The 26,528-nt window shown below is 43.7% G+C and overlaps 1 protein-coding gene across 8 annotated transcripts in view; it reads left to right on the top strand.

Annotated features, from left to right (window-relative positions):
* The window catches only part of ZNF236 (zinc finger protein 236), a 255,861-nt gene that overhangs the window by 157,594 nt on the left and 71,739 nt on the right, over window positions 1-26,528 (top strand). For 7 of the 8 annotated variants that reach the window (XM_068237058.1, XM_068237059.1, XM_068237055.1 and 4 more), the window contains exons 20-21: window positions 2,959-3,177; window positions 20,057-20,342. In XM_068237058.1, the coding sequence (XP_068093159.1) occupies window positions 2,959-3,177; window positions 20,057-20,342 (505 nt within the window). The remainder of the gene's footprint in view (window positions 1-2,958; window positions 3,178-20,056; window positions 20,343-26,528) is intronic. The other variant, XM_068237062.1, reaches the window with a different exon arrangement.

The following is a 26,528-nucleotide window of genomic DNA, read 5'->3' as shown; positions in this document are numbered from 1 at the left end:
GTTTTCTAGCTGAATCAGTCATAATGCCAGTGATTTATTGACCCAGCATAGATGATCAGCCAAGTTTTTAGACCATTTGTATGTTGAGAGTGCGATCAGAGAAGGTGGTAAATATAAATTGTGCCTGTGGAGGCAGAAGTGGCTGGGGATCAAAGGCCATATTTGTTTGTATTGCATTGAGTGGTGCAAAGTAAGCAAGGCAGTGATTCAGTTTATTCTCAATCGAGCTACTGCTGAAACCTGATCACACCTGGTTGGGGCAAGGTGGTACATCAATCACTACTACCCAGTTGATTTCTAAATGGAGAGTAATTGACCATTTGCTGATTCAGACCTCTATCAACCTGGGTGTGGCTTGCTTAAAAGATACCAGACTCCAAACACAGATGAGAAACCGGGGGCGCAATGTACGGTGAGCAGTCCTGATGCTCACCGCTCCACCCCGCTCTCCTTTCTGCCCCTTCCTGTAGCTGCAATTGCCCTGTGGCCTCGTCTTCTGGTCGCAACCTCTGCCGACACGCGTACTTCAGTACAGAACTCTTTGCCGGGAGCTCTCTGCGCTTGTGTGTTACGTCACACCCGAAGATTCACAAGTGCCACGACTCAGTACCACACACTACCTCCTTCCGGCCAAAGGAGGAAGTGCGCGGTACTGAGTCATGGAATGTGTCCCATTGGACATGTGCGAGGCTGTGTGATACGCATAGAAGCAGCGGACAGCTGGGTAATTAACCCCCTCTGTCCCAGCTGCACACCTGAACCAATTACGCCTCATTAGAATCACAAATTCAAGTAGCTAACTACTCTCTATGACTCGTGAGCTCATCACTAAACATCAGTAGTTCTGACAGCATTTATTCCTGATTGGTGGAGACTTGAATTCAAATGGCCTGTGAACAATGGTAAGAAGGTTTTTCAGCCATTTTTAGTAGTTCCCCATCAGGTCCGTTCATTTACATAGAGGTAATCTGATTGGTTGATGCAGATATGTGATGCACTATATAAAGCTTCTGTGTTGCATTATGTGTTTTACTGTGTAGCATGAACAAGTGCCTGTGTGGCTCGAAATGGCGTGTTGTTGCCACTTGGACAGAATTTTTCATGTAACCGTGTATTTGCTTTTTATACAGTAAAGAAGATTTTCAGTAAAAGTGCTGTGCTGGATTGAAAGTCTCCATAGACTTTCAGTGTGAAAGAACCCTAAATGTTGTTGCCATTAACCTACTTGTTCCCCATTAAAGTCCTAGAATTTAAGCCCTAATTGCTTATCAAAATTTTTACATCTTTCATTAACAAACAAAACAAACACAGAACATTTATATCGCGCTTTTCTCCTGGCGGACTCAAAGCGCCAGAGCTGAAGCCACTAGGACACGCTCTATAGGCTGTAGCAGTGTTAGAGAGACTTGCCTAAGGTCTCCTATTGAATAGATGCTGGCTTACTGAACAGGTAGAGCCGCGATTCGAACCCAGGTCTCCTGTGTCTGAGGCAGAGCCCTTAACCATTACACCATCCAGCCACCGCTGGATGGTGTAATTAACACACCTTCTAGATAGCTTAAAGTACAACTGTAGTGAGAAGATGTGTAGGCTGCCATATGGATTTCCTTTTAAACAATACCAGTTGCCTGGCCAAATACAGTGCCAGAGATGTATCTAGAGCCAAGAACGGAGCACCTATCTTGGCTCTAGAAACATCTCTGGCACTGTATTTGGCCTGAGGAAGTGGGCATTAGACCAACAAAACACGCTGCCTATGCATAATTAAACTTCATATGTGTATGAATGTGTCATTATTGAGGCAAGCCACTTCTCCCTATATTGTTTTAGCTGTTTTTAACACCGTTTTATTGATCATTGGGCACCTCTTTTTCCCCTTTGTGCTTTTCACCTTTCTTTGGAGGGGTGTACTCTGGTACCGAGTGGCTCCACCACGGATAGGCCCTTTGTTGTTTTGCCAAGAGTGGGACCAGATCCAGTTCCAGCTGGTCACCTGAGTGGAGTTTATAAGTTTTCACCTGCCTTCAATGGTTGGTTGCCCCCTGTGCAACCTTCGTTTGTGAGAACCTCAACCTTTTTTTTTACATTTGCCATTGAACTTGTGACATACTGCACCATTTGGGCTCCTGTCGTTTCTGTGTTCATTTTTTTTTTACCACAATCGATTCTGTGGGAACAAGTGATTTGTTTTTTCAAAAAGACCTTGTAGTTTTTGAGAAAATAGTTTTAAAAAATACAAAGAAATATGTTTTTGAAACCAGTAAAATTTGTATTTTGCTGCAGTACACATGAAGGCACAGGGGGACAGAGGTGGCACACTGAGAGAACAGAGGAAGACACTGAAGGCATGGAGGAACAGAAGGGACACAGAGGGGGACACTGGAGGCATGGGGGGGGGCTTAGAAGAGAGGTACAGGGGACAGAGCTGGCATAGTGTTTCGACTTGTGGACAGATTCATGTTAAGAACAAACCTACAGTACCTATCTGTCGTTAACCGGAGACTACCCGTAGCTTGCATTTTGAGACACTGCTCTATGTTAACAAGGATAAGGCAACTGATGGCACTGACTGTAAATGCAGGTAGTGTGTAACCAAGGGAAGCATCTGCCGTCATAACTTTTTTTTGTTGCCGCTGCAGGTTCCGTTTGATAGCTGAAGTTCAGATATCAGATTTTAACATACCGTACATAAAACAAATTCACACAGAATTGATGATCACCACTGCTCTACGTGCCCAGCATTGATTGGGCACCAAGCATGCATTTGGAACTACCATTGTAGTTTATGCCACTGTCAACGTTTATTTGTTACACATAACATAAAAATATTGAAAAAAATAAAAAATGAAACTTGCCTCAAACCATTGTAATGCTTGCCCACCCCTACCAACCCCCTTCATGAATATATCTGCAGGCATCCAGTGGTAGATATGTGATGACTCCATTTTGCTTTTCCAGGGGTTAAAGCTTACAGCTGCACAATATGTAATGCTACCTTTACTACAAATGGCAGCCTGACAAGGCACATGTCCACTCACATTAGTATGAAGCCCTACAAGTGCCCTTTCTGTGATGAAACCTTCAGGACAACAGTCCACTGCAAGAAACACATGAAGAAGCACCAGAATATTACCGCCAGCCTTGTGTCTGATAGTGATGGGACCACAAGAGAAGATGGTAACATGCCTTTGATTATTAATGTGAGAATGTATTTCAGAATTGCACCAATTAAACTTCAACTCTATCCCATGCCCATTTTGCTCTTATTGGGATCCCAGATCCTTTGGAGGAGCAATTGTAGGAAAATGTGGATGCAGTCATAATAGTTTTGGGGTGTTCTGTTTTCCACAGTTATCACTTTAAAATTAGAATTAAGCAGGCATATCCACCAAGTTATTAAGCAAAATGTCCCCCCAAAAACATATTTAAGTAGCATGTCCCCTTAAAAGAACATGATTAGGTAGCTCATCCCCATATAACCTAATTATGCACCATGTCCCCTTAAAGAGCCTCGGGGTCCCAATGAGGATTCCCCCTCCCCTGTAGCTGCAGTCAATACAGCGCTGGCTCCCCTGAAGTGTCCTGCAATCCACGCTCGACAACCCTAATAAGGCTTGTTGTATTTACCTTCCGTAGCTCCAGCGAGGGCACTGTTGCGGCTCTCAGCACGGAAATAGGCGAAAATAGCCGATCTCTGTCTGGTCCGCTCTACTACGCAGGCGACTTGCACCTGCGCAGTAGAGCAGGCCGACAGCGATTCGCTATTTCCGCCTATCTCTGAGCGGAGTGCCGATACTGCCCCTGCGCTGGAGCCGGGAAGGTAAATATTGACATCCCCGCTGTTCGGAGGGTCAGAGCGAGACCGCCGTGGGACACAGGAGGATAGGGGAAGTCTCGATAGGATCCGGAGGCTTCCTCCTACCGAGGTGAGTACCCCCGGGGGGAACTTTTTGTCGTTACAGGTTTTCTTTAAAGTAAACCAGAAGTTAAAAGCATATGGTAGCTGCCATATTTATTTCCTTATAAACAATACCAGTTGCCTGGCAGTCCTACTGTCCTCTTTGGCTGCAGTAGTGTATGAAAAACGCACGCACGCACGCGCACACACACACACCACAATTAGGCAGTATGTACACCTCAAACAATACAGTTTAGTAGCATATCAATCAAACAGCATAATTAGACAGCATGCACCCCTGACATCATAATTAGGCATTTTGGTCTCCACATACATAACTAGGCATTTTGTTCTACCCCTGCCTCACACCCACCTCAACATAATAAGAAGTTTTGAATCAGGATGATAACATAATAATACAGCCAGTTTCTCTCCAGATATAATAAGGCAGCCTGTTTACCCCAAAATCAGTGGTGTGCAGTTAAAAACGTTCTGCAACATCCTAGTCTTCACCAGCAAATTTACTGCATGTTAGTGCCAGGTGATACGGCTGCAGCAGATATCACTCCACATCATCCAAGACATTGTAGACAGCATTGCCTTACAGATAACCACTGCTGCCTTCTTCCTTGGCATGCTCGGGAGATGCAGTAGCAGTACTGTTAAAGTGGACCCAAATTAAAAGTACAAGATTTCCGAAATAAAATCTATTTTCTAAATTATAATAATAAATAGCAGCCTTTTTTCAGCTGCATAATGACAAATATAAAATATTTCGCGATAACAGGCATCTAATAGACACTTTTGCTAATTTTTGTTAATAGGGTGCCCAGACGGTCATTTGGTCACCAGATGCAGCTTCTACATAGGAGTGGGTCTTCTTTTTAGGCACTTACAGGGGTGTAGTGGTAGGCGGTAAGTGGGGTTGTTAGGGTTAGGCCCCTATGGGGGGTGGGGGGGGTTAGGATTGGGGATTAGGTTGGGGGATTAGAGTTAGGCACCTATAGCGGAGGATTAAGTTTAGAATGTGTGCCAGGTAGAGAGTAGAGTAAAATAATGTTAGTTTAAATTACCGTACTGATATTTTACTATTTGCACTGCCACCCATCACCCAACTAATGCTGCAGTGCCGTAATATGTACTCTTTGGGGCACGGTTCTTGATTGTTTAGTGCTATCAATGCCACTGCCCTTTAATGTCTGTGGACAGACTTCAGTGACACATAGTTTGAGGTTTTTCCTGATCTCAAAAAGTTATGATGCAAGTGTCGCTCTTAAAAAGCTGAGCACCCCGGTTAGTCTCTCGTTATGCATTATAGATAATGCACCAGATTAATGAAAGAACATGATTTCACTTTGTAATGCTGTAAACAGCTGGTGAGAGATAGAGAATTGTTGTGGTAGTCCCAGAGATAATGACACCATAGCAAGCAGATAGGCAGACTAATACTTTCCATACACAGGGGGCAGTATGGCCATCTGTCATTTATATTTTGTATCTGAATTACTTATATCTACAGGTATTTGGGAGTAAATATTCCCCTACATATAAAAAAAAAGAAAACCCAGGTTCTATATATTAAAGTGGGGATAAGCTAATTATCAGAAATGAGCTGTTGTTATTGCAGACATGAAAGCACTTCTCTGGAGTTCTGCAGATCACCATGTTTATAAAGCTGCCGATCAGCAGAAATGTTTGCCCCTATACAAGGATTAGCAGGATTGTCACTTGTGGCTGAAGATCACCTGTTATCTGTTGATTGTCTTATTTATAAAGGGGCAATCCTGATCACCATTTTATGATTGTCTTATTTATAAAGGGGCAAGCCTGATCACCACTATGAAATGCCAAATAGGGATCACCACTTTGAGCAAGGAAAAAAATGTTACTTCAATGATGCAGAGGGAAGAACAAGCTGTTTTTTCCCTTAAGTACATGCAGTGGCTTACCTAGGGCAGTGTTTCTCAACTTTTTTAATCCAAGTACCCCTTACTTCTACTCCATCTTTGCAAAGTACCCTCGGCGAGTTGGCAGAGGTGGATGAGAACACAGGTAATTTACACAGACAGAGATACACATACATACGCTATTTATGTATACACACACACACACACACACACACACACACACACACACACACACACACACACACACACACACACACACACACAGACACAACCCTCCTGAGTGACAGACACACACACTGAGTGACGCACGCACAACCCTCCTGAGTGACAGACACACACACCCCTCCTGAGTGAATGACACAAAACAGTCACACCCCTCCTGAGTGACACACACACACCCCTCCTGAGTAAGACAGACACACACCCCTCCTGAGTGACAGACAAAGAGACACACACACACCCCTCCTGAGTGACACACACACACCCCTCCTGAGTGACACACACACACCCCTCCTGAGTGACACACACACACCTCCTGAGTGACAGACATCCTGAGTGACACACACACACAACCCTCCTGAGTGAGTGAGTGACAGACACACACACAACCCTCCTGAGTGACAGACACACACACCCCTCCTGAGTGATTGACACAACACAGACACACCCCCCTTGAGTGACAGACACACACACACCCACACACACCCCCCTGAGTGAGACAGACAGACACACACCCCTCCTGAGTGACAGACAAAGAGACACACACACACACACACACACCCCCCCCCCCTCCTGAGTGCCCACCTAGTTCTGTGGGAGCCAAAGTCTAGGTTTCCTCTGCAGCTTCTTCTACTGTCTGCAGAGCCCAGGAATGTGAGCAGATAGGGAGGGCAGCACAGGGTGACGGTCCTCACATCTGAAGAGACATCACGCACAGTGCTGGGCGCTGTTAAGACACCCTGTGTGGACGCAAACCAGGTCTCGATCTCCGCTATGCTGACAGAGTTCAGCAAAGGTGACTGCAGGCAGCCACAGCTACCACAAGCATGCAGCTGCCAGCCCAGGAGCCGAAAACTAGATCTTCCGGTGAGACAGAGCAGAGGAATCGGGCACGGAGCCTGCAGCTGCTCCACCAAGACTTTTCTTCCGCTTTCAAGCGAGACCCACGTGTTGTGTGTGCCAGTCCAGACCCAGCCGTTCTGCCCTCGGCGCTGCCGCCTGCAATTTTCCGTGTACGTTGCGCAATCAAGCAGGGTGGCTACCGACAGACCGGGTCTGGCTGTTTGCTTGTTGCGCTGCTTGGGACACGTTGTGAGAGTGCAGCAAGATGGACTGACTCAACTAACAAGCCTCTGTGTGCGTACCCCTAGCAGTGGTCTCACGTACCCCCAGGGGTACGCGTACCACGTGTTGAGAAACCCTGATCTAGGGTATTTGGCACACAGGATTTCTCAGAAACCTTCAAAAACTTCTTGCACACTTCCTGCTCTGCACGCTCTTTTTATACCCTGCAAACTTCATACTTTGCACACTCTCTTTTATACTATGTAAACTTCATGCTATGAGCACTCTCTTTATACCCTCCACACTTCATACTCTGGAGACTCTCTTTATACCCTGCACACTTCATACTCAGCACATTCTCTTTATACTCTGCACACTATCTTTATACCTTGCACATTTCCTACTCTGCACACTCTCGTTATGCCATGCACACTTCATACTCTGCACATTCTCTTTTATACCTTAAACACTTCATACTCTGCACACTCTCTTTAGTACTCTGCACACTTCATACTCTACACACTCTCTTCATACTCTGCACAATTCATACTCTGCTTGCTCTCTGAACATGGTTAGATTGTGAGCTCCTCTGAGGACAGTCAGTGACAGTGAGGTAAATTACCGACTTGTGCGGTAATTTACCTCACCTGGGGAGATCTCTCCCCAGGCAGCAGCAGAACTATAGGAACAAACAAGGCTTCCCCTAAATACCTTAGGCTGTGTTTAACCTCTTGGGCTCCTGTTTTTAAGCTGGGAGTGAACACCACAAAGCATGGCATGTGTAAAGTTTCTTGAAGTTCTTCTAAGCTGTGGCAATTAAATAAAATGTTAAGAAAGACTAATAGACAGATTCAGAGCAAGCAGAGGCAGTATAACAAAACATGCACATCTAAAGGGAAGTTGGGGATGCCTCTTATATTGCAATGCTGTCTCTGCACGGAGAACAGCAATGTAACCACTCAGGCAGCTACTCTTCTGATACCGACAGTTTACTTTGGTAAATCACCGCATTTCCATCGCAGCTGTGAAATTTTTTATGAATTAGCGCACAAACGTCTAAAATACCAAATGCTGTATTTTCCCGACTAGATTTTTTTTAACGCACAGCCTTTTATGAATTGACCCCATTATAATAAGGCTCAACCTGAGAGGCTTACTGGTCTGATACTGGCATTATATGCCCCATGCTGAGCCCAGGCAGCAGAGCAGCTCCCCAAAGTCCGCAACACACACACACGCTTCAGCAGTAATCAAAACACACATAGTACACATACACACAATCTGTGACACTTCTCATCCAGCAGCCAAAAAACACATACATACACACTCTCTCACACCTCTAGCAGCATTCGACACACACTTACTCTTTGCATTTACAGTGCCATGATGCTGTGTCCTGTCAGTGGGCTGAATCAGAGGCTGCTGTTGCTGCTATATCCTACTTGCACAAGGCCTACAAAGAAAAAAGGAGGTGGATACTGGACGGGACTAAAGGACTGCTTCAGCCTAGAGGGGAGTGGGCTAGCTCAGGCTTCAGCTGGTTGTGCTAAAAGGGGGTGGGGCCACAGAAACACAATGCAGTGTAGGCAGATGTCATGATGTTCATCATGAATGTCTGCACATGCATACTAGGGGGTTGGCAAGAGCACAAGCTGGGTGTACACTTGATAACATAAGTGACAGCCAGGCAGAGAAAGAGCAGCTATTAGCAGTTCATTTTCTACCCTGAGTTGCTGTGTTTGTTACCCCTCGCTCTTTGTCACCCGGGGCTCCTTGCCACAGCACACACATAGGTACGCCACTGAGTACACGGAGCTCTGGGTTGCAGCCATAAGGTACTTGTACTTTCTGTAAGTGATTAAAGCTCTGATTGCTGCCTCAACTAGGGAATCTGATTTCTGAAAGTGGAAAACTCAAAAGTGGAGATCTGAAATATATACAGTGGGATGTGAAAGTTTGGGCAACCTTGTTAATTGTCATGATTTTTCTGTATAAATCGTTGGTTGTTACCATAACAAATGTCAGTTAAATATATCATGTAGGAAACATACTCAGTGATATTTGAGAAGTGAAATGAAGTTTATTGTTTAAACAAAATTAGGCAGGTGCATCAATTTGGGCACTGTTGTAATTTTATTGATTCCAAAACCTTTAGAACTAATTATTGGAACTCAAATTGGCTTGGTAAGCTCATTGACCTCCGATCTACATACACAGGTGAATCCAATTATGAGAAAGAGTCTTTCAGGGGGTCAATTATAAGTTTCCCTGTTCTTTTAATTTTCTCTGAAGAGTAGCAACATGGGGGTCTCAAAACAACTCTCAAATGACCTGAAGACAAAGATTGTTCACCATCATGGTTTAGGGGAAGGATACAGAAAGCTGTCTCAGAGATTTCAGCTGTCTGTTTCCACAGTTAGGAACATATTGGGAAAATGGGAGACCACAGGCTCAGTTCAAGTTAAGGCTTGAAGTGGCAGATCAAGAAAAATCTCGGATAAACAAAAGCGACGAATGGTAAGAACAGTAAACCCACAGACCAGCACCAAAGACCTACAACATCATCTTGCTGCAGATTGAGTCACTGTGCATCGTTCAACCATTCGGCACACTTTACACAAGGAGATGCTGTATGCAGAGGAAGCTAAAGCACATTTGGACAAGCCAGCTTCATTTTGGAATATGGTGCTGTGGACTGATGAAACTAAAATTGAGTTATTTGGGCATAACAAGGGGTGTTATGCATGGAGGAAAAACAGCATTCCAAGAAAAACACCTGCTACCTACAGTAAAAATTGGTGGTGGTTCCATCATGCTGTGGGGCTGTGTGGCCAGTGCAGGGACTGCGAATCTTGTTAAAGTTGAGAGACGCATGGATTACACTCAATATCAGGAGATTCTGGAGACCAGTGTCCAGGAAATGGTGACAAAGCTGAAGTCGCGCCGGAGCTGGATCTTTCAACAAGACAACAACCCTAAACACTGCTCAAAATCCACTAAGGCATTCATGCAGAGGAACAAGTACAACGTTCTGGAATGGCCATCTCAGTCCCCAGACCAGAATATAATTGAAAATCTGTGGTGTGAGTTAAAGAGAGCTGTCCATTCTCGGAAGCCATTAAACCTGAATGAACTAGAGATGCCTTCAACCCGAATCCAGACTCTCATTGGAACCTACAGGAAGCATTTAGAGGCTGTAATTTCTGCAAAAGGAGGATCTACTAAATATTGATTTCAATTATTTTTCTTGTGGAGCCCAAATTTATGCACCTGCCTAATTTTGTTTAAACAATTATTGCACACACTCTGTAAATCCAAGAAACTTAATTTCACTTCTCAAATATCACTGTGTGTGTCTCCTACATTATATATTTAACTGACATTTTTTATGGTATCAGCCAATGAATTATACAGGACAATTACCAAGGTTGCCCAAACTTTTGCATCCCACTGTATGTACTGTATGTGTGTACTGTATCTAATTTGCATAAGAGCTAACAGAATAGACATCCATGCATCCTACAGCATTCACTTTTCAAGAGCAGTGGTGATTGGTGGGAGGATCATTTTCAAAGTTGTTGCAAATTACATGTAGCTTGGAACTGGCCCAACATTTGCATCTACTGCTTTTGTTCTGAAGCTGCATTAGATTGACTTGAGTTAAATAGATGAAACTTTTGAGAAGAATTAAAAAGAACACTACACTTTAACCACTTGAGGACTGCAGTTCTAAACCCCCCTAGTGACCAGGCCATTTTCAGTAATATGTGGCACTGCAGCTTTAAGACTAAGCTGCAGATCCGCACAACACAGCACAGAAGTGATTTCCCCCCCTTTTCTCCCCACCAACAGAGCTCTCTGTTGGTGGGGTCTGATCGCTCCCCCATGTTTATTTTTTTTAAATAAATATTGTTGTTGTTATTTTTATTAAAAAAAAAACCTGTCTCTTTAATTATCATCCCTCCCTCCCCACAGCCAGCCAATTATGGCGATCGGCTGTCATAGGCTTCTGCAGATCTTTTCTGCATGCAGTATTTTTTATAAGGGCTGTATGGGTGCTGAGATGACCTGCTTCGATAAGTGGGCATTTTTATGACAAAGATGTTTAGCTTAACCACTTACTAAAGTAGTGCGATAAAGTAGTTAATGGTGTATTTCCTCTGTTCATGTAAACCTACAGAAGTTTTTGTGATGGTTCTTTTATGTCAGAGTATTTTGTATTTCTGTTCTCCCTGCCAAATTGATTTCTATGTCTGACATTAAAAAAAGTATTACTTTGTAATTAAAAAAAAAACAAGAAAACATATGTATCACTTCGACCTTTAAAGCTTACATTTTTCCTTAGGCACATTGTCAATATTTTCATAACACAATTGAATTTTACTTACCTTTAAACTGCAGCCAAAGCATTCATCACAATATACCGTATTACAAATCTTGCATAACCTATAAAGTAAAAATGACCCTAGATAAGGAAATATAAAGGGTGACCGTGTACTTTAGAAGGTGAGCAGTCATGCAGGAAAGTTCTGCCTTCATTCAATCCATTTTGCTTGCAACTCAGTTTCAACACCTGCTGCTGTATACTAATTGTAGCTGACAAATAAATGGGCAGCACCGTGGCGTAGTGGTTAGCGCTGTCGCCTTGCAGCGCTGGGTTCCCGGTTTGAATCCCAGCCAGGTCAACATCTGTAAGGCGTTTGTATGTTTGTATGTCCCACATCCCCAAAACATACAGATAAGTTAATTGGCTTCCCCCTAAAAAAAATTGGCCCTAGACTACAATGCATACACTACACCATACATACATAAACATATGACTGTGGTAGGGATTAGATTGTGAGCACCTTGCTCTGAGGGACATTTAGTTATAAGACAATATACAATGTACAGCGCTGCGTAATGTCAGCGCTATATAAATACTTTATTAAGTATAAATACTTAATAAATAAAACAAAAGTTTTGGCGTGGTGGCATCAGCTGCTACTTGGCACCTTCATAGATGGCAATGAAAATTTGTGTCTATGATTTGCGTACAAGTGTTCATCTACCGTACAGCCAAGTGCATGGAATGGTTATGAATTTGACTATACTGTTGCAGAACTCAGCGGTTGGGACAGTGCAAAGGTTAGCTATGAGTTTGGCTACAGTATGCATGGCAGGGATGGGAGTTTCGTTTTTGGGTATAGGATCGGGGTTTGCCTATAATATTGCTGAACCCTGGGGGTTAGTGTTAGGTGTTAAGGTAACGGGGATGGTGGCTAGTGCTAGCCATGGAGAGAAAGGATAGTGTTAGGTGTGGAAAGGGAAGTTAGTGTTAGAACTTAGGAGTAGAAGAGGCGATCAGTGTTGGGTATGGATAGCTTGTAGATATTACCAATATTTGAACTATCGTAATCTCTCGCCAATTTGACTTGCAGCAATACTAAACCTATTCCATTAGTAAACCCTTTCTATAGCTTATTATACTGGGCTATTTTAAAGCCCTTAAAGGTATTTAGTATACCCAATCAGTGGTACATTCAAAAAAAAGTATTTGATTTTATGAGATCACATGGGTATTCTGTACATATAGGCCTTACTGATGTCTGTGATACACCCTGCCTTATTTTCCATTCTAGAAGTAGCATCTCGCTTTCAGGACTTGGCAAATTAAAAGCCGAATACTATTTAATTTAATTGTTATTGCTACAGAGAGATTTCTGCAGACCATACAGTTTCATACAAGATAGCTTAGAGCTTCGAGCAGAGCAGTTTTAATTATTGCTCAGTCAGTTAATTACATTTCACAGCAGATTTATATCTAGACTCTTATTAATATCAAAAATTTGATTCTTTGCTTTAATTTAGTCTTGAAATTTATTTATGAGGTCAAAGGCAGATTCTTTTCAGGAAACCATTTGCAGATTTCTTGAAATTCTGTATGTGCGTATATACAGTGTATGACCGTTAGAACCAGCTGTGCAGGTTGAATTTCGCACCCAAAGCATGAAATGATTTAATCAAGAGAGGAGTATTTTTATATCTCAAGCAACTTCCCAAAAAATACCTTTGAGATCACACCTGGCTGTCCCATCCAGCAGCTGCAGCATGAGAAGTATTCCAAGCATATTTAGCCCATTATTCGATATTTTCACCTAGCTTTTATGTTAATTTATCGTTTTTATTATTAGAATTAATTTTATTCAGTTTTGGTTGTTTTAAAGTTGGACTTCTAAGACACCTTTTGTTTCTTGGCTGCTTAAGTGCTTCAGAAAACAGGAGAGTGCCAGAAGTTTAGAAGAAAGCAAAGAGCCTTTTTTTTTGTGCCTGGCCAGCAGCTGCCGCCTGTCAGATGCTGCTAGCACAGGTTACTGAATCACAAGGCTGCAGAATTTAGGAAAACCAGGATCCAAAATGGCCACCAGCTGCAGAAGAGGCGGAACCAGAGCTGTGAGAGGAAGAGTACCCGCCTCCAGGGGGTGGACACAGAGAGCCTGCATCTGACTCAGGTGGTTTTTTTCTGAGCATGCTCTGTACAGAGTGGCAGTTGAGAAAACCGATCTGAGCTGGTTGGAGCTGTGGTGTCGCAGGTTTTTTTGCTGGCTGTAAAGAAACTGATCTGTGAAAGGAAATGGCGCTGCTAAGATGATGTGCCAAGCTGGCTGCAGTGATTAAGAGAGCAACAGAGAGGTACAGTGAACCTGAAGACTGTGCAGAGAGAGAGAGGCAGGAAGAGTAATCAGCTGATTAAGAAGTATTCAGAGTAGAAAGCAGGAAGATACGAGAGAAGACAGTAAAGCTGGAGAGATGATTTCCTCTATACTGTGAGACAAAATCTATAACAGTGCCTACAGGAGAGGAAAATATAAAACTGTCACAGAAGCTACATTGTGGAAAAATGAATGTAAAGAAGGCTTATTGATCTATATAAGTATTAATGTATGAACTGCTCCTAGCAAAAGCCAAGCGTTCAGGTATTCTCTGGAGTTTATAAGCTGTGTAAAAGAATCCCAAAGACTTTCTATATGTGAAGTGAATCAAACTGCTGCCAAGAGGCCTCAGGAGTCTATAAGAGAATTTAAAGAAAGTGTTCACAACTTCTCGACTATATGCACTGCCTATGTGTACAAGTTATTATGAGAACCTTCCTGCAGTCATTTCTCTGAATTATATTTGTTCATATAAAGAAAAGTATACTTACCTGTAGAAGTGATGTTCTGAGTTCCTGAAAGAAAAGGAAGTTTATTAGAGATTTTATTCAAACCAGTTCAATGAATTTAAGTAGGAGTCTACCTGTATGATAATCTGCAGTAGCTTGGATGGGGTCCTGTGGAGAAAAATAAGAACATTGAAAGTTTCAATCAAATACTCATTCAATACCAGGAACTAAAGATTGCAGGTTTGAATAACACTTACCCAGATGAACCTTGGAGTGTTGGAGCTGTTTATCTGCAAAAGAAAAAAAAATACTTACACAGGATGCGTGGATTGTTATATTTCCTTGTGGATTACAATTCTTGATCGGCCAACAAGAAAACAGAGCCTTTGTACCTGGAAGGATTGAGCGTGGAAGTTGTCTTCTGAGTTAAAGTGGAATGTCAAGATTCTGGAGAGGCACACCTTGCCGTGTGAATCCGGGTGCACAGCCTAGATGCAAAAAGCCACATCCATCAAGTACAACGATCCAAAATTGGCTGGCACACCCAGAGCTGGGACAAGGTCCTCCAGCACCCAAGGCTGAGACACCAAAGTGCGCCTCTCCATCCCTCCCACCCCAGCTGTCACACACTGATTGCTATTAGATTAAGAGGGCCACAGGGCCCACAACCTCCCCAACACCTTAATATCTAGTTATCTGGCTTGCAGTCACTGCTATGTATTCCCTTTTCTTATTTCTTTCTGCTTCAAACACAATTAGGAATGACAGCTGAATGAATTGTGCGCCCCCTCATACACTGCGCCCTGAGGCTGGAGCCTCTCCAGCCTATGCCTCGGCCCGGCCCTGGGCACACCGTTGCAAATAATCAAAATGCCTTTATTCCATCATAGAATGCACAACATGACAATTGTTTGCGGGCCACGGAGGGTCCCCTTCATCAGATACAGTGCAGACCTAAACGTGATCTGTGATACAAACTCAGTTAAATAACCTGTGACCAATTCCCAAGTATCCAAGGTACCTCCCCCTCATCACATGCAAATTATTCTTAATACAAGATTATTGCATAAACATCACCAGGTTAGACATTCATATTTACTGACCTATATGCACTGTATATCTAGTACTATCATGAGTGTAATCACATGTCCCCTATGCGCTCCAAAGATCCACACTTCACTGCTGTACGGAAACAGACTGCATAATTGCAGTCTGTAACTCCAAATTTCAAGCCAGTCGGCGTCTGCATGAGAAACCAGCCGTTAGGCTGATCGAACGAGTCCCGGGGTGGTTCCCATAGCAACCTGACAAGCAGGTTGCTATACCCAATCAGATTGGAGGATAGGCGTGTCCATGACGCCATCCCTGTCACTGCGGGGTCCAGGAGAATACCAGTGCAGAGGACAGACGGGGGTGGGCGTGGTTGAAACAACAACTCAGCCCATTTAGGCACAAAGGCTCTCAATTGGCTGGGGGGCGCGGCTAGGCACGCTCTCTCCTTGCCTGCCCGTCTAAGCGTGGGGTAACCATGGTTACCCTCGTATATTTGACAACAGTTGTGTGGAGGGTCAGAACACACAGGGTCATGTAGATCAGTGTTTCTCAACATTTTATCGGTGTGTACCCCTTTTAAAACCCTGTACTCACCAAGTACCCCCTGGCATAGTAAACATTATCACAAGTACCCCTTGACAAATATATATTTAATCATAGTACATGATAATTGGTTCTAAACCATTTCCAAGCATTTACTATTGCTTTTAATTAGCTAAAATACTAATTTGGGGTTGTTTAAAATGAGATTTATCATTTTCTAAAACTCTAAATTTGTTGTTCTTGGCTAAGTATATCAAGCCCGAGTACCCCCTGGAACCATTAGAAGTACCCCCTGGGGTACGCGTACCACACGTTGAGAACCTAGGATGTTGATAACGCTAGTAAAGGGACATGCTATCACTCAATTAAGAGTAACTGTCAGGCTGCAGAAGCTAATTTAAACCTCTATTCTCCTGTGTTAAACAGTTTAGAAGGAAGCTCAAAAGCCATTAGTGAAGATAAACATCTCAGTTACCTTTGATGTGTGCTTATCTTAAAGTCTGTTATAGACCCATAAAGACGCAAGCCGCAGCTAAACTGCAAAGCATTCTGGGGCCCTCCCCTCGGCTGCTAATGAGACGGTACAGGAGCTTTTAATCAGTCCAGCGCGAAACACTGATAAATCTCGGGGCAGAGTTTCACTGCAGGAGTCAGCTATTGTTCCTAGCCACATGGCTCATTAATATTCACTGCACACCGTGTTGTTCAAGAACGAGCTTATCTGTGATCAGAAGCAGGCAGGACATGACGACACATTTGGCTTCACAAACATGGAGCCTGCCATGAGCTGTCAGGAGCATCTATCTCTGCATATACTATATACAAATTCTGTGAAATCCAAACGTGGACAGTGAAATGCATATGTAATGTAAGTACAGCCAATCTTTAGCTACTGATATATGTGTTTATTTTCTCTGAGACCCTATACCTAACAGCTCCTCTTTAAGCTCTTTCTTATACCTGGAATGATATAAACACATCAGGAGTGGGGAGAAGAAGGGAAGGGAGGAAAGGGAGGAGAAACAGAAAGATAAACAATAGAATAGAGACAAGGAAAAGGGAGTGGAAATTAGGAAACACAAGGAAAAGAGGATACCTAGAGCCCTGTGTAATAAAAACAGTGCAGCATGTAAATCTTTCTCTAAACAGACTGGGTGGTCCACATCACTGAGTTAAAGTGAATAAAAATTAATATATCTACTTAGTTCTTACCATTTGAAAATGCATGCAGAAATAGAGCACTTAGATGAACTAAAGCAAGGAACTGAGACTGCGTAGTGTGGAAAAGTGCTCAGAAAGGTGTTGTTTGTCTTTGCTGAAAAAAAGAAGTTTATTAATGTGCTTTGTCATTAAAACTTTTATACTTATGATTTAATACAAATATTTCTTGAAAAGAACTTGATTGGTGTCTGGTGGATTTCCTGCAGTCAGAGTTTCAATCGGGTTACAAGAGTATTTAACCCAGTTGGTCGAATAGCTCAGAGAGGCTCTTTTGCATAGATAACAACTGAAGTTTTTTAACTCTTCCTGTACTGGAAAACAATATGAGACACTCTTCTTTGCTACTAATGTTCTATTTCTTAGCTTTACTACACATACAGTTCATTATCTCATAGGTTTATGTTTGCTTTAATATCTAGGAGAAAATATATGCTTATTAAAACTGTTATTTCTGTAGTCTCTCTTCTACATCCAAGATTGTCAATTTCAAAGGAGTGGTAGGTCACAGGGCATTCCCTTGTGTATCATTAACAATGACATCGCACATAATCATCGCACATAATGGGGAATGTGCCAGGACTGTCAAGGGTCTGTAGAGCGCCTCAGGTCTTTAGCATGCACTCATGTATGTAGCTGTGCTGAGCAGTGCCTATCACTCAGCTCTTCTTATGTATGTGCTGTAACGCATAGCCACCTTTATGCTGACGACACTCAGATTCTCCTCCACCACCATGGACAAGGTCTTCTCTTGTCTTTCAGCTAGTTCCTCCTGGATGTCCGCTAGGTTCCTGAAGCTAAATCCAGACAAAACTGAGCGCCAGATCTTTCCACCCCACACTGCTACACCCTTCCAAGATTTTCACCTTACAATCGAACATGACCATTCGCTCTACCTCCCAGGCCCATTGCCTAGGCATCATCCTGGACTCTGCCTTTTCCTTCATCCCTCACATCCCAAAGGTCACCAGAGCCTGCAATTTCCACCTACATAATATCTCCAAGATCCACTCCTTCCACACCCCGGACACTACCAAGCTGATCATCCATGCCCTCATCATCTGCGGCCTTCATTACTGCAACTCTGTTCTTTTTTGTTGTCCCCTTGAACTGCATTGCCCCCTCTTCAAACCGTTATGAACACTTCTGCCATACGCCTCCATTCTTCTCACCTTTGAATGTTCACAGGTAAACACCAAGCGCTCCTCCAACGACCTTCACCTAACTGCCCCGTGCATTTCCCACTCCCATGCATGCCTTCAGGACTTCTCAAGAGCCACCCCCACACTCTGGAACTCTTTTCCACCATCCATCATACTTGCTCCCTCCTTCATCACATTCAAGCACGCCCTCAAAACCCACTTACCCACCCTCTACTAAACAGTAACTCTCTACTGAATACTTATTCTACAGCCCTACCTAGTGTGTCCATCTCCCCTCCCCTTAGATTGTAAGCCCTTCTGAGGGTCCTCCCTTCCCTGGTGTATTCTACATGATTGTGTGCTCTTTTCCTATGATTACCTTGTACTTGTATTACTGAGCCTACCTTACCAGCCCAAAATCACATAATCATGTATAATGTGGCCTGTTTGCCTTGTATAACTTTGTCCTAGGACCGGGCTGTTTTTCACTGATCTGTGCTGCGTGGGCTCTCCAGCCCACAGCATAGATCAGGATAGAGGCAGGGCGATCAGACTTCCCCCCTTTTTTCCCCACTTGGGGGATGTCCTGCTGGGGGGGTCTGATCGCCGCCACTCTGTGTGGCCGAACGGGGGGGAGCTCCTCAAAGCCCCCCTCCGCAGTGATTCCCAGCCTCCCTGTCCTTCCCTCCCTCCCCTCCATCCTATGGGCGGCACAGGACGGCGATCCGTCCTGCACCGCCTCTGATAGGCTTCAGCCTATCAGATGCCGGCGATCCCCGGCCAATCAGAGGCTGGGGATCGCCGATCTCCGCCATATGATGTAAACACAGGGGATTTCTTCCCCGCGTGTTTACATTTAGCCTGCGAGCTGCGACTTTGCCGAGTATGTGTTGCGTTGTGCCCGCATTGTAGCACAGGCAGCATACAAAGCACATAGAACTTGTCATGGATAACATAACGTTTCTTTGTTTGGCATTTAAAGGGAACCTAAACTGAGAAGGATATGGATTTTTCCTTTTAAAATAATACCAGTTGCCGGACTCTCCTGCTGATGCTGTGTCTCTAACACTTTTAGCCACAGCCCCTCAACAAGCATGCAGATCAGGTACTCTGACTGAAGTCAGACTGGATTAGCTGCATGCTTGTTTCAGGTGTGTGATTTAGCCACTACTACAGCCACAGAGATCAGCAGGGCTGCCAGGTAACTGGTATTGTTTAAAAGGAAACATCCATATCCCTCTCAGTTAAGGTTCCCTTTAAAAAGAAAAAACAGCCAAATGATGTTGTTGAGAAACTAAGGAAGACTTCTAGTAGTTGCATCCCCAGCGTAGTAATGGATATGTAAATGGATCTGCACAGTTGCCGTATGGAACTCTGCAATGTATTTAGCAGGGGGTGGAAAATGTTCAGCAGTAGGAAATTCTCTTCTTTTCTCCATCCCTTTTTGTAGTAAATTAATTATGTGTGATTTCTCTCCTTGTAAATCACACAAAGAATATATTGATATTTTGCTTTTTGCGTTTCAGAAATAAAACATTCTGCTAGTCCGCTCCTTCTTCCGCCAAAAGCTACTTTCACTAAACACAGGCTGCAGGTAGTTTATTTCAGAGTTAGATTTCTTTTCAGTGGAAAATAAGACATATTAGTTAGCTGTTTGAATGAGATCTGGTGATAGCGTTTGCTGTTTTTTCATATAAAACCTTTTCACTTTTTCTTCATGGAAGACTATTCCCATTGATACAATTTTTCTATATATGGATCCTCTAGAGAAAAAGAAAACTTCTTTTTTATTGTGTGTTATTGAAGCTTGTACCAATGTTTCCATCCTCTGTGGGTAGAAAGGTCATGTTCTGTTTTATTTTTGCATTAGGAGATGTTTGTCTTGAGGAAGAGGAGGACAGTTCAGAAAAAATAGCAGCGAGAAAGTCCCGTCACGGTGTTATTACTTTCACAGAAGAGGAGACTGCAGAACTGGCAAAAATCCGACCTAGAGAAGGAGCCACTATATCTGAGAAAGTGCTGGTGCAATCAGCTGCAGAGAAAGATCGGATAAGTGAGATTAAAGACAAACAGGCTGAGATGGAAATTGAGCCCAAGTTTGCAAATTGTTGCTCTTATTGTCCTAAAAGCTTTAAGAAGCCCAGTGACTTGATAAGGTATTACATTATTTACCGTATTTTTTATCCATTCACAAGTGTCACTTAGTCACTGACTATGATGCCTGCATTGTAGGTGGCAGCACAGAAGAACAACCCTGCGCACTCTTCAACCAATAGCTGGTTTGCCTTCAAAGGTGCTGCTCCAAGTGCTGGGTGGCGCCAGCGTATCTGTGCAAAGAATAGAAAAGAAAACAGGAGCGCACCTCTGGTACAATAAATCCTTTTACTTCAATAAGCACGCAATAAAAGTTACACTCACGGTGTGTAATAGTACAGATGCGCCTGTCAGGCCTGCCGGCAAACGTCTCCTTGAACCCGCGCTTGGCCAGAGCAGCGGGGAGCGTGATGGTTGGCGTGGGAGTCGGAAGCGGTGGGCGGAGCCAGGTCGCTGGAAAGCCCTGGCCGGCTTCAGGCGTGCAATCCTAATCCATATCCATGTGAATGGGTGGAAGGCTGCTTGTTACAGTAGCATGCTTCCTCAGCTCTCTCACACACACGCAGAGAACACACAGCCAGTCCTGTGCTGAGGCTGCGACCTGGCTCCGCCCACCGCTTCCGACTCCCACGCCAACCATCACACTCCCCGCTGCTCTGGCCAAGCGCGGGTTCAAGGAGACGTTTGCCGGCAGGCCTGACAGGCGCATCTGTACTATTACACACCGTGAGTGTAACTTTTATTGCGTGCTTATTGAAGTAAAAGGATTTATTGCACCAGAGGTGCGCTCCTGTTTTCTTTTCTATTGTAGGTGGCAGGCCAGCATAGTTTTTATCAATTCACAAGTGTCACTTAAGGTCCGTACACACGCCGGACTGGAGGCAATGACGGGTCCGTCGTCCCCTCCCGCTGGGTGGGCGTTCCAACGACAGTCCGGCGTGTGTACGCACTGTCGGCGGACTGATACAGCTGTTTCTGAGCGATCTGCCGGGCGGATCGCTCAGAAACAGCCGTATCAGTCCGCCAACAGTGCGTACACACGCCGGACTGTCGTTGGAATGCCCACCCAGCGGGAGGTGACGACGGACCCGTCGTTGCCTCCAGTCCGGCGTGTGTACGAACCTTTAGTCACTTACTATGATGCCTACATTGTCGGTGTCAGAAGAACAACATAGCTGTTATCCATTCACAATTGTCACTTAGACACTCACTATGATGCTTGAACAGCATAGTTCTAGGGTGAATAACAGTTCACGTGCTTATACTTATGGTAACTGTGGTTTTAAACACTTTACAATGAGGCACTGATCGATAATGCAGTGCACTTGCATTACTTAGATCAAAAGGATCCAATTACTTAGATCAAAAGATCCAATAACTTGACCACTCCCAAAGTCCAACTAAAAACCTTTGGAGCCAGAGCTTTCTGTCAAGCTGCCCTTACTATTTGGAATATCTTGTCAAACCTAGTGAACACAGCTCCAACCCTGGACATGTTTAAGTCAAAACTGAAAAGCCTCTTCTTTAGTCTGGCATTTATGATGACATAACTTTTCCCACCATCCACATCACTATGTACTGATCTGAGACAAGCGTATGCGCTTTAAGGTTCTACAAGAGAAAGCGCTTTACAAATGTTTCATCGTTGTTGGCTAATTTTTAGAGTTGTTTTTAAGTAGCAGTATGTCATTCCCAGGATGTACACTTAACCGCTTAAAGTGGATCCGAGATAAACTTTTACTCATTGCATAATTATGTTCCTTTCATATAGTTAAAGGGCATTCCTCAAGCCAAATACTTTTTTTGTTTTGTTTTAATACTCTAATTCCCTATAAACAAAACAAGCCTCAGCTTCTCCAGAGTGCCTTGGCACTCTCAGACTTAATAAGCAAGGGCTTATGGGAGCTCAGTCTGGGCAGGAGGAGGAGGAGGTTACTAGAGATTTCAGAGGCAGAAGGGAGGAGGAGAGGGGAGGGAAGTTTTCACAGGCTGAGGGCTGGAGATTCAGATGAGCTTGCCTGTGTGTAATGTGACAAACAGAACATGGCTGCTCTCATTGTATCCAGGGCAGGCACTGCCATAGAGGCAAAGGAGGCAATTGCCCCAGGGCCCCAGAGCCTGTAAGGGCCCCCAGTGGCTACAAGAGGAATTTTTTTTTCAAAAAGACCTTATAGTTTTTGAGAAAATCGATTTGAAAGTTTCAAAGGGAAAAAAATACACATTTAAAAACCTGCCGACTTTAACGGTTTATAGCAAATCCACCTTAAATGCTAGAACCCCTAAGTTTGCAGGATACGTTAAGGAGATCATTGGGAATAAGAGGAAAAAACAATTTTTCAAAAAGACCTTATAGTTTTTGAGAAAATCGATTTTAAAGTTTTGAAGGAAAAAAGTATACTTTTAAATGCGGTAAATGTCATTTTTAGTAGCAAACCTAAGGGTAGTGTAATTTTACATGTATCAAAAGAAAGAGCAATAAATTTCCTGACGAGGTTTCAAGGGGGTCCATATGCAGCCGCAGCGCTTTGGCCAGGGATCGCTATACAGCCGCAATATTGCTGTATGAAGATCCCTGGCATTTTTTTCCTATTTTCCCAATTTGTTTTTATGTTTAGAGTGTGGGAATTGTTTTTTTTTTAAATGATGTGGGGTCCTCCCCTCCCGAAACTTTTTAACCCCTTGTGCCTCATGCAGGCTGGGATAGCCAGAATGTGGAGCTCCGACCGATTGGGGCATCACACCCTGACTATACCAGCTGCAAAAAAGGTCCCTTAATGTCAATTTTTGTTCCGGGGTATCTGTTGGGGGGGGGCCCCAGGTTTATTTTGCCTGTTTGGCACTATTTTCCCAGGTCCAAATCACAGACCTCACATTTTTAGTTAATTTTGCTGTTAACATTCACTGAAGCAGCTGACCTGTAGCGCCATGATTTTATGCATAGCACTGATGGAACTTGATTGGCTAATTAGATAGTTCATAGTTGCATGCATGAGCAACTGTATAGGGGTTCCTAATAAAGTGCTCAGTGAGTGTATTTGTGTGGATTTATCAAAATTCTGTAACAATCATTGTGCATTAGCAAGAAAGAGATGGAGGCATGAAAAGAATCAAAGGCTTTCAGCTGCTCATGTTTTAGCTGCATATTAATGTATGTAAAATACCGTACATTTAAACCCGCTATATAAATAATGCTTTTACTTGAATCCAATGTATTTTATATAATTTGCCTCTAGATTGTTTTAAAATGTTATGGAGCCTTTGGATGATTTATTAAGGAGCAGTTAAGAGAAGATAACTTTATCTATGTTCTATTTACACATCCAATCAGCTGTGCAGAAGCTTACAACTTTGTGGTGCATAGTTGGCTGTTTGAAGTAAACAGAAGAGCAGATGTTCCGCACTCTGCACTGAACATCCCCATTAGTATATCAACTCTTGTGGAGCCGATGTTCACATTTTATCCAAAATTAACTGAATGTTAAAGTTAAATATCAAGTACTGTATATTCAAAAGTCCTTTTTTGCTAAAAATCCCCCCCACTAATGTATAGTAAAGGCGCAAGTGGTGGTCAGGTAATGGTAAAGTATAGCCACAGTGGTTGCTATTAGGCCCAAAGTGTATATATGTGTTTGGGGAGAAAGGATGGGGGTTGTCTCCTGCCCACGTATTCCTTCACTGAACAGGTCTTAAAGGACAACTGTAGTGAGGGGTATATGGAAGCTGCCATATTTATTTCCTTTTTTTTTTTTTTTTTTTTTTTCAAAAAATTTTTATTAAATTTTCATTTTCAAAAGATACAATAAGGCTAACAATATTGCCATATGGTATCGTAACAGTCAATTTAGCATTGGTCAGACGTCATACAATAACCAGGTGATAAACATAACATCGGTCAGATATCATGCAGTAGAAGGAATAATAACATAACCATAATGTAAACCAGGGAATAATGCATATTAGAGAATTTATAGAGATGTGACCCAGAGGACCATGTCCAGCTATCTGGGGCAAGTATGTGGGTGGGAAGGGGGTGTTCCTAGCCAATGGCCAGGGAAAACTGTGATCCCCTGAGCCCGTCGTCCAGCGATAGACGGGCAACAGAGAGGTCGCTTATGATAAGCTCAACTGAGGGGTTTAGGTAGAAGGGAAAGAATCAAGAAAGAGAGGGTGAGAAGAAGATGAAAAAAAGAAAGAAGGAAAGAAGAGAAGAGGGCCATCCCGACTCATAGCCTCCTGATCAGGGAACTCTCCATGAGGGGGTGTTCTAATTGGATCCAGGGGTCCCAAATCTTCTCGAATTTTTTGTGAGTATCCTTCAGGATACTAGTTAGCTTTTCATTAGTCATGAAAGAGTTGATTCGGGATTTCACCTCGTTAATGCTGACCGAGGGTTTTTTCCAGTTGTTAGCAATGGTCATTGTAGCTGCTGATAGGACAAAAGAGGCCAGTTTGTTCTGGGGTGAAGTTAGCACTTCTATTTTTTCGTGTAAGAGAGCCTGCCAAGGGTTTTTGGGGATGGTTATGTGAAAAAGGGATGAAAGTAGCCTAAAAACTTGACACCAAAATCTAGTGAGCCTGGGACAGGTCCACCAAATATGGAGCATGTCCCCGTGTGATCTACATCCACGAAAGCAAAAGGGGCTGGCTGAGGGGAACACCTTTGCTATTCTTGCTGGGACAAGATACCAGCGGGTCATAACCTTATATGCCGCCTCTATGGTGTGAAGATTCGATGAGCAGCAGGAAATCCTGCTCCATATATTAAGCCAGTCCTCTCGGTCTCTCGTGCCCGACAGATCGGATTCCCATTTGGTGATGTAAGCGTGGGTGAGTGGGTGTTCTGGGCGGGTCAGGAAGGAATAAATTGTGGAAATTAATCCTTTGGAATTAGGGCGGTGGAGACATATGTTCTCGTATGGAGTAGGGTCGAAGGGGGGTTCCCTATTTTGAGTGAGGGACTGCATCCAATGTCTTATTTGTAGGAATCGGAAGTATTCTCTCGGTGGAACCTGGAAGTTTTCTTGTAGGGCTGGCCAACTGTATACTCCTCTAGGGTTAATGAAGTGCATAACTTTGGTGAGGCCGTTATCGACCCACCATCTGAAGGCTTCCGGGTTCTCATACCCTGGGAGAAAGAGTGGATTGTTAACCAAAGGTAGCAGGGGGAGGTGGGGGGATAGGAGATGAGAAGAGTATCGGACTGAGTCCCAAACTTGGAGGCTATGAAGCATGGGGGGGCTAAGGGTAGTGGGCCGCATCTTTTGAGGTACCCAAAGGAGGGTGCTCGGTAGCATAGGGGCACTGTCTGGGATCTCAAGAAACACCCACAGGGGGGTATCACAGGTTTGAAAAACCCGTGTTAGTTGAGTTATAGTTGCTGCTCGGTAGTAAGAGCTAATCTGAGGGACTCCCAATCCACCGTCTAATTTGTGAGCAAAAAGGGTTGACTTATTAACCCTGGGATGTTTGCGACCCCAGATAAAGGATTGTATTTTATGCTGGAGAGTGCGTAGATAATGGGGGGGCACTTTGACGGGGAGGGTCCGAAAGTAGTAAAGAAGCTTAGGTAAGAACGTCATCTTGATTGAGTTAATTTTCCCTAGCCATGAGAGCGGGAGTGTAGACCATCTATCTGTTAGTGTAGATAGGGATTTGAGCAGTGGCGGGTAGTTGGCCGCGAAAAGGGAGGCATAATTGGGGGTTAAGGTGATGCCAAGGTAGGGTATAGATTGGACCCATTGAAAGGGGCAAAATTCTTGGAGCTGAGTAGCGAGGTGCGGTGTAAGAGAGATGCCTAAAGCTTTAGATTTTGTCATATTGATTTTTAGACCAGAGACCAGAGCAAATTGTTCGAGGGCTTTGAGGGCATTTGGAATGGAGATATGAGGCTGTGTGAGGAATAAAAGGGTGTCGTCTGCAAACATAAGTAGCTTATGGGCTAGGCCGGCCCTCTCTACCCCCCTAATGTCAGTGTTTTCACGTAGAAAACATGCGAATGGCTCTAGAGCTAGGATGAAAAGTAAAGGGGAGAGCGGGCAGCCCTGGCGAGTGCCTCTCTGTATGGGGAAAATTTGTGAGGTGTGGCCTGAGAATCTCACCGAAGCTGTAGGAGTGGAGTACAGTCCCCCGACCCAATTCAGGAAGTAGGGATCAAGCCCCCATTTGCTTAAAGTGTGTTTGAGGTAATTCCATGAGAGGGTATCAAACGCCTTAAAAATGTCTAGGGATAAGGCTACACTTGGGATTTT

Source organism: Hyperolius riggenbachi, chromosome 5, assembly GCF_040937935.1.
Source record: "Hyperolius riggenbachi isolate aHypRig1 chromosome 5, aHypRig1.pri, whole genome shotgun sequence".
Lineage (NCBI taxonomy): Eukaryota > Metazoa > Chordata > Amphibia > Anura > Hyperoliidae > Hyperolius > Hyperolius riggenbachi.
This window is presented reverse-complemented; position numbering and strand designations above follow the sequence as displayed.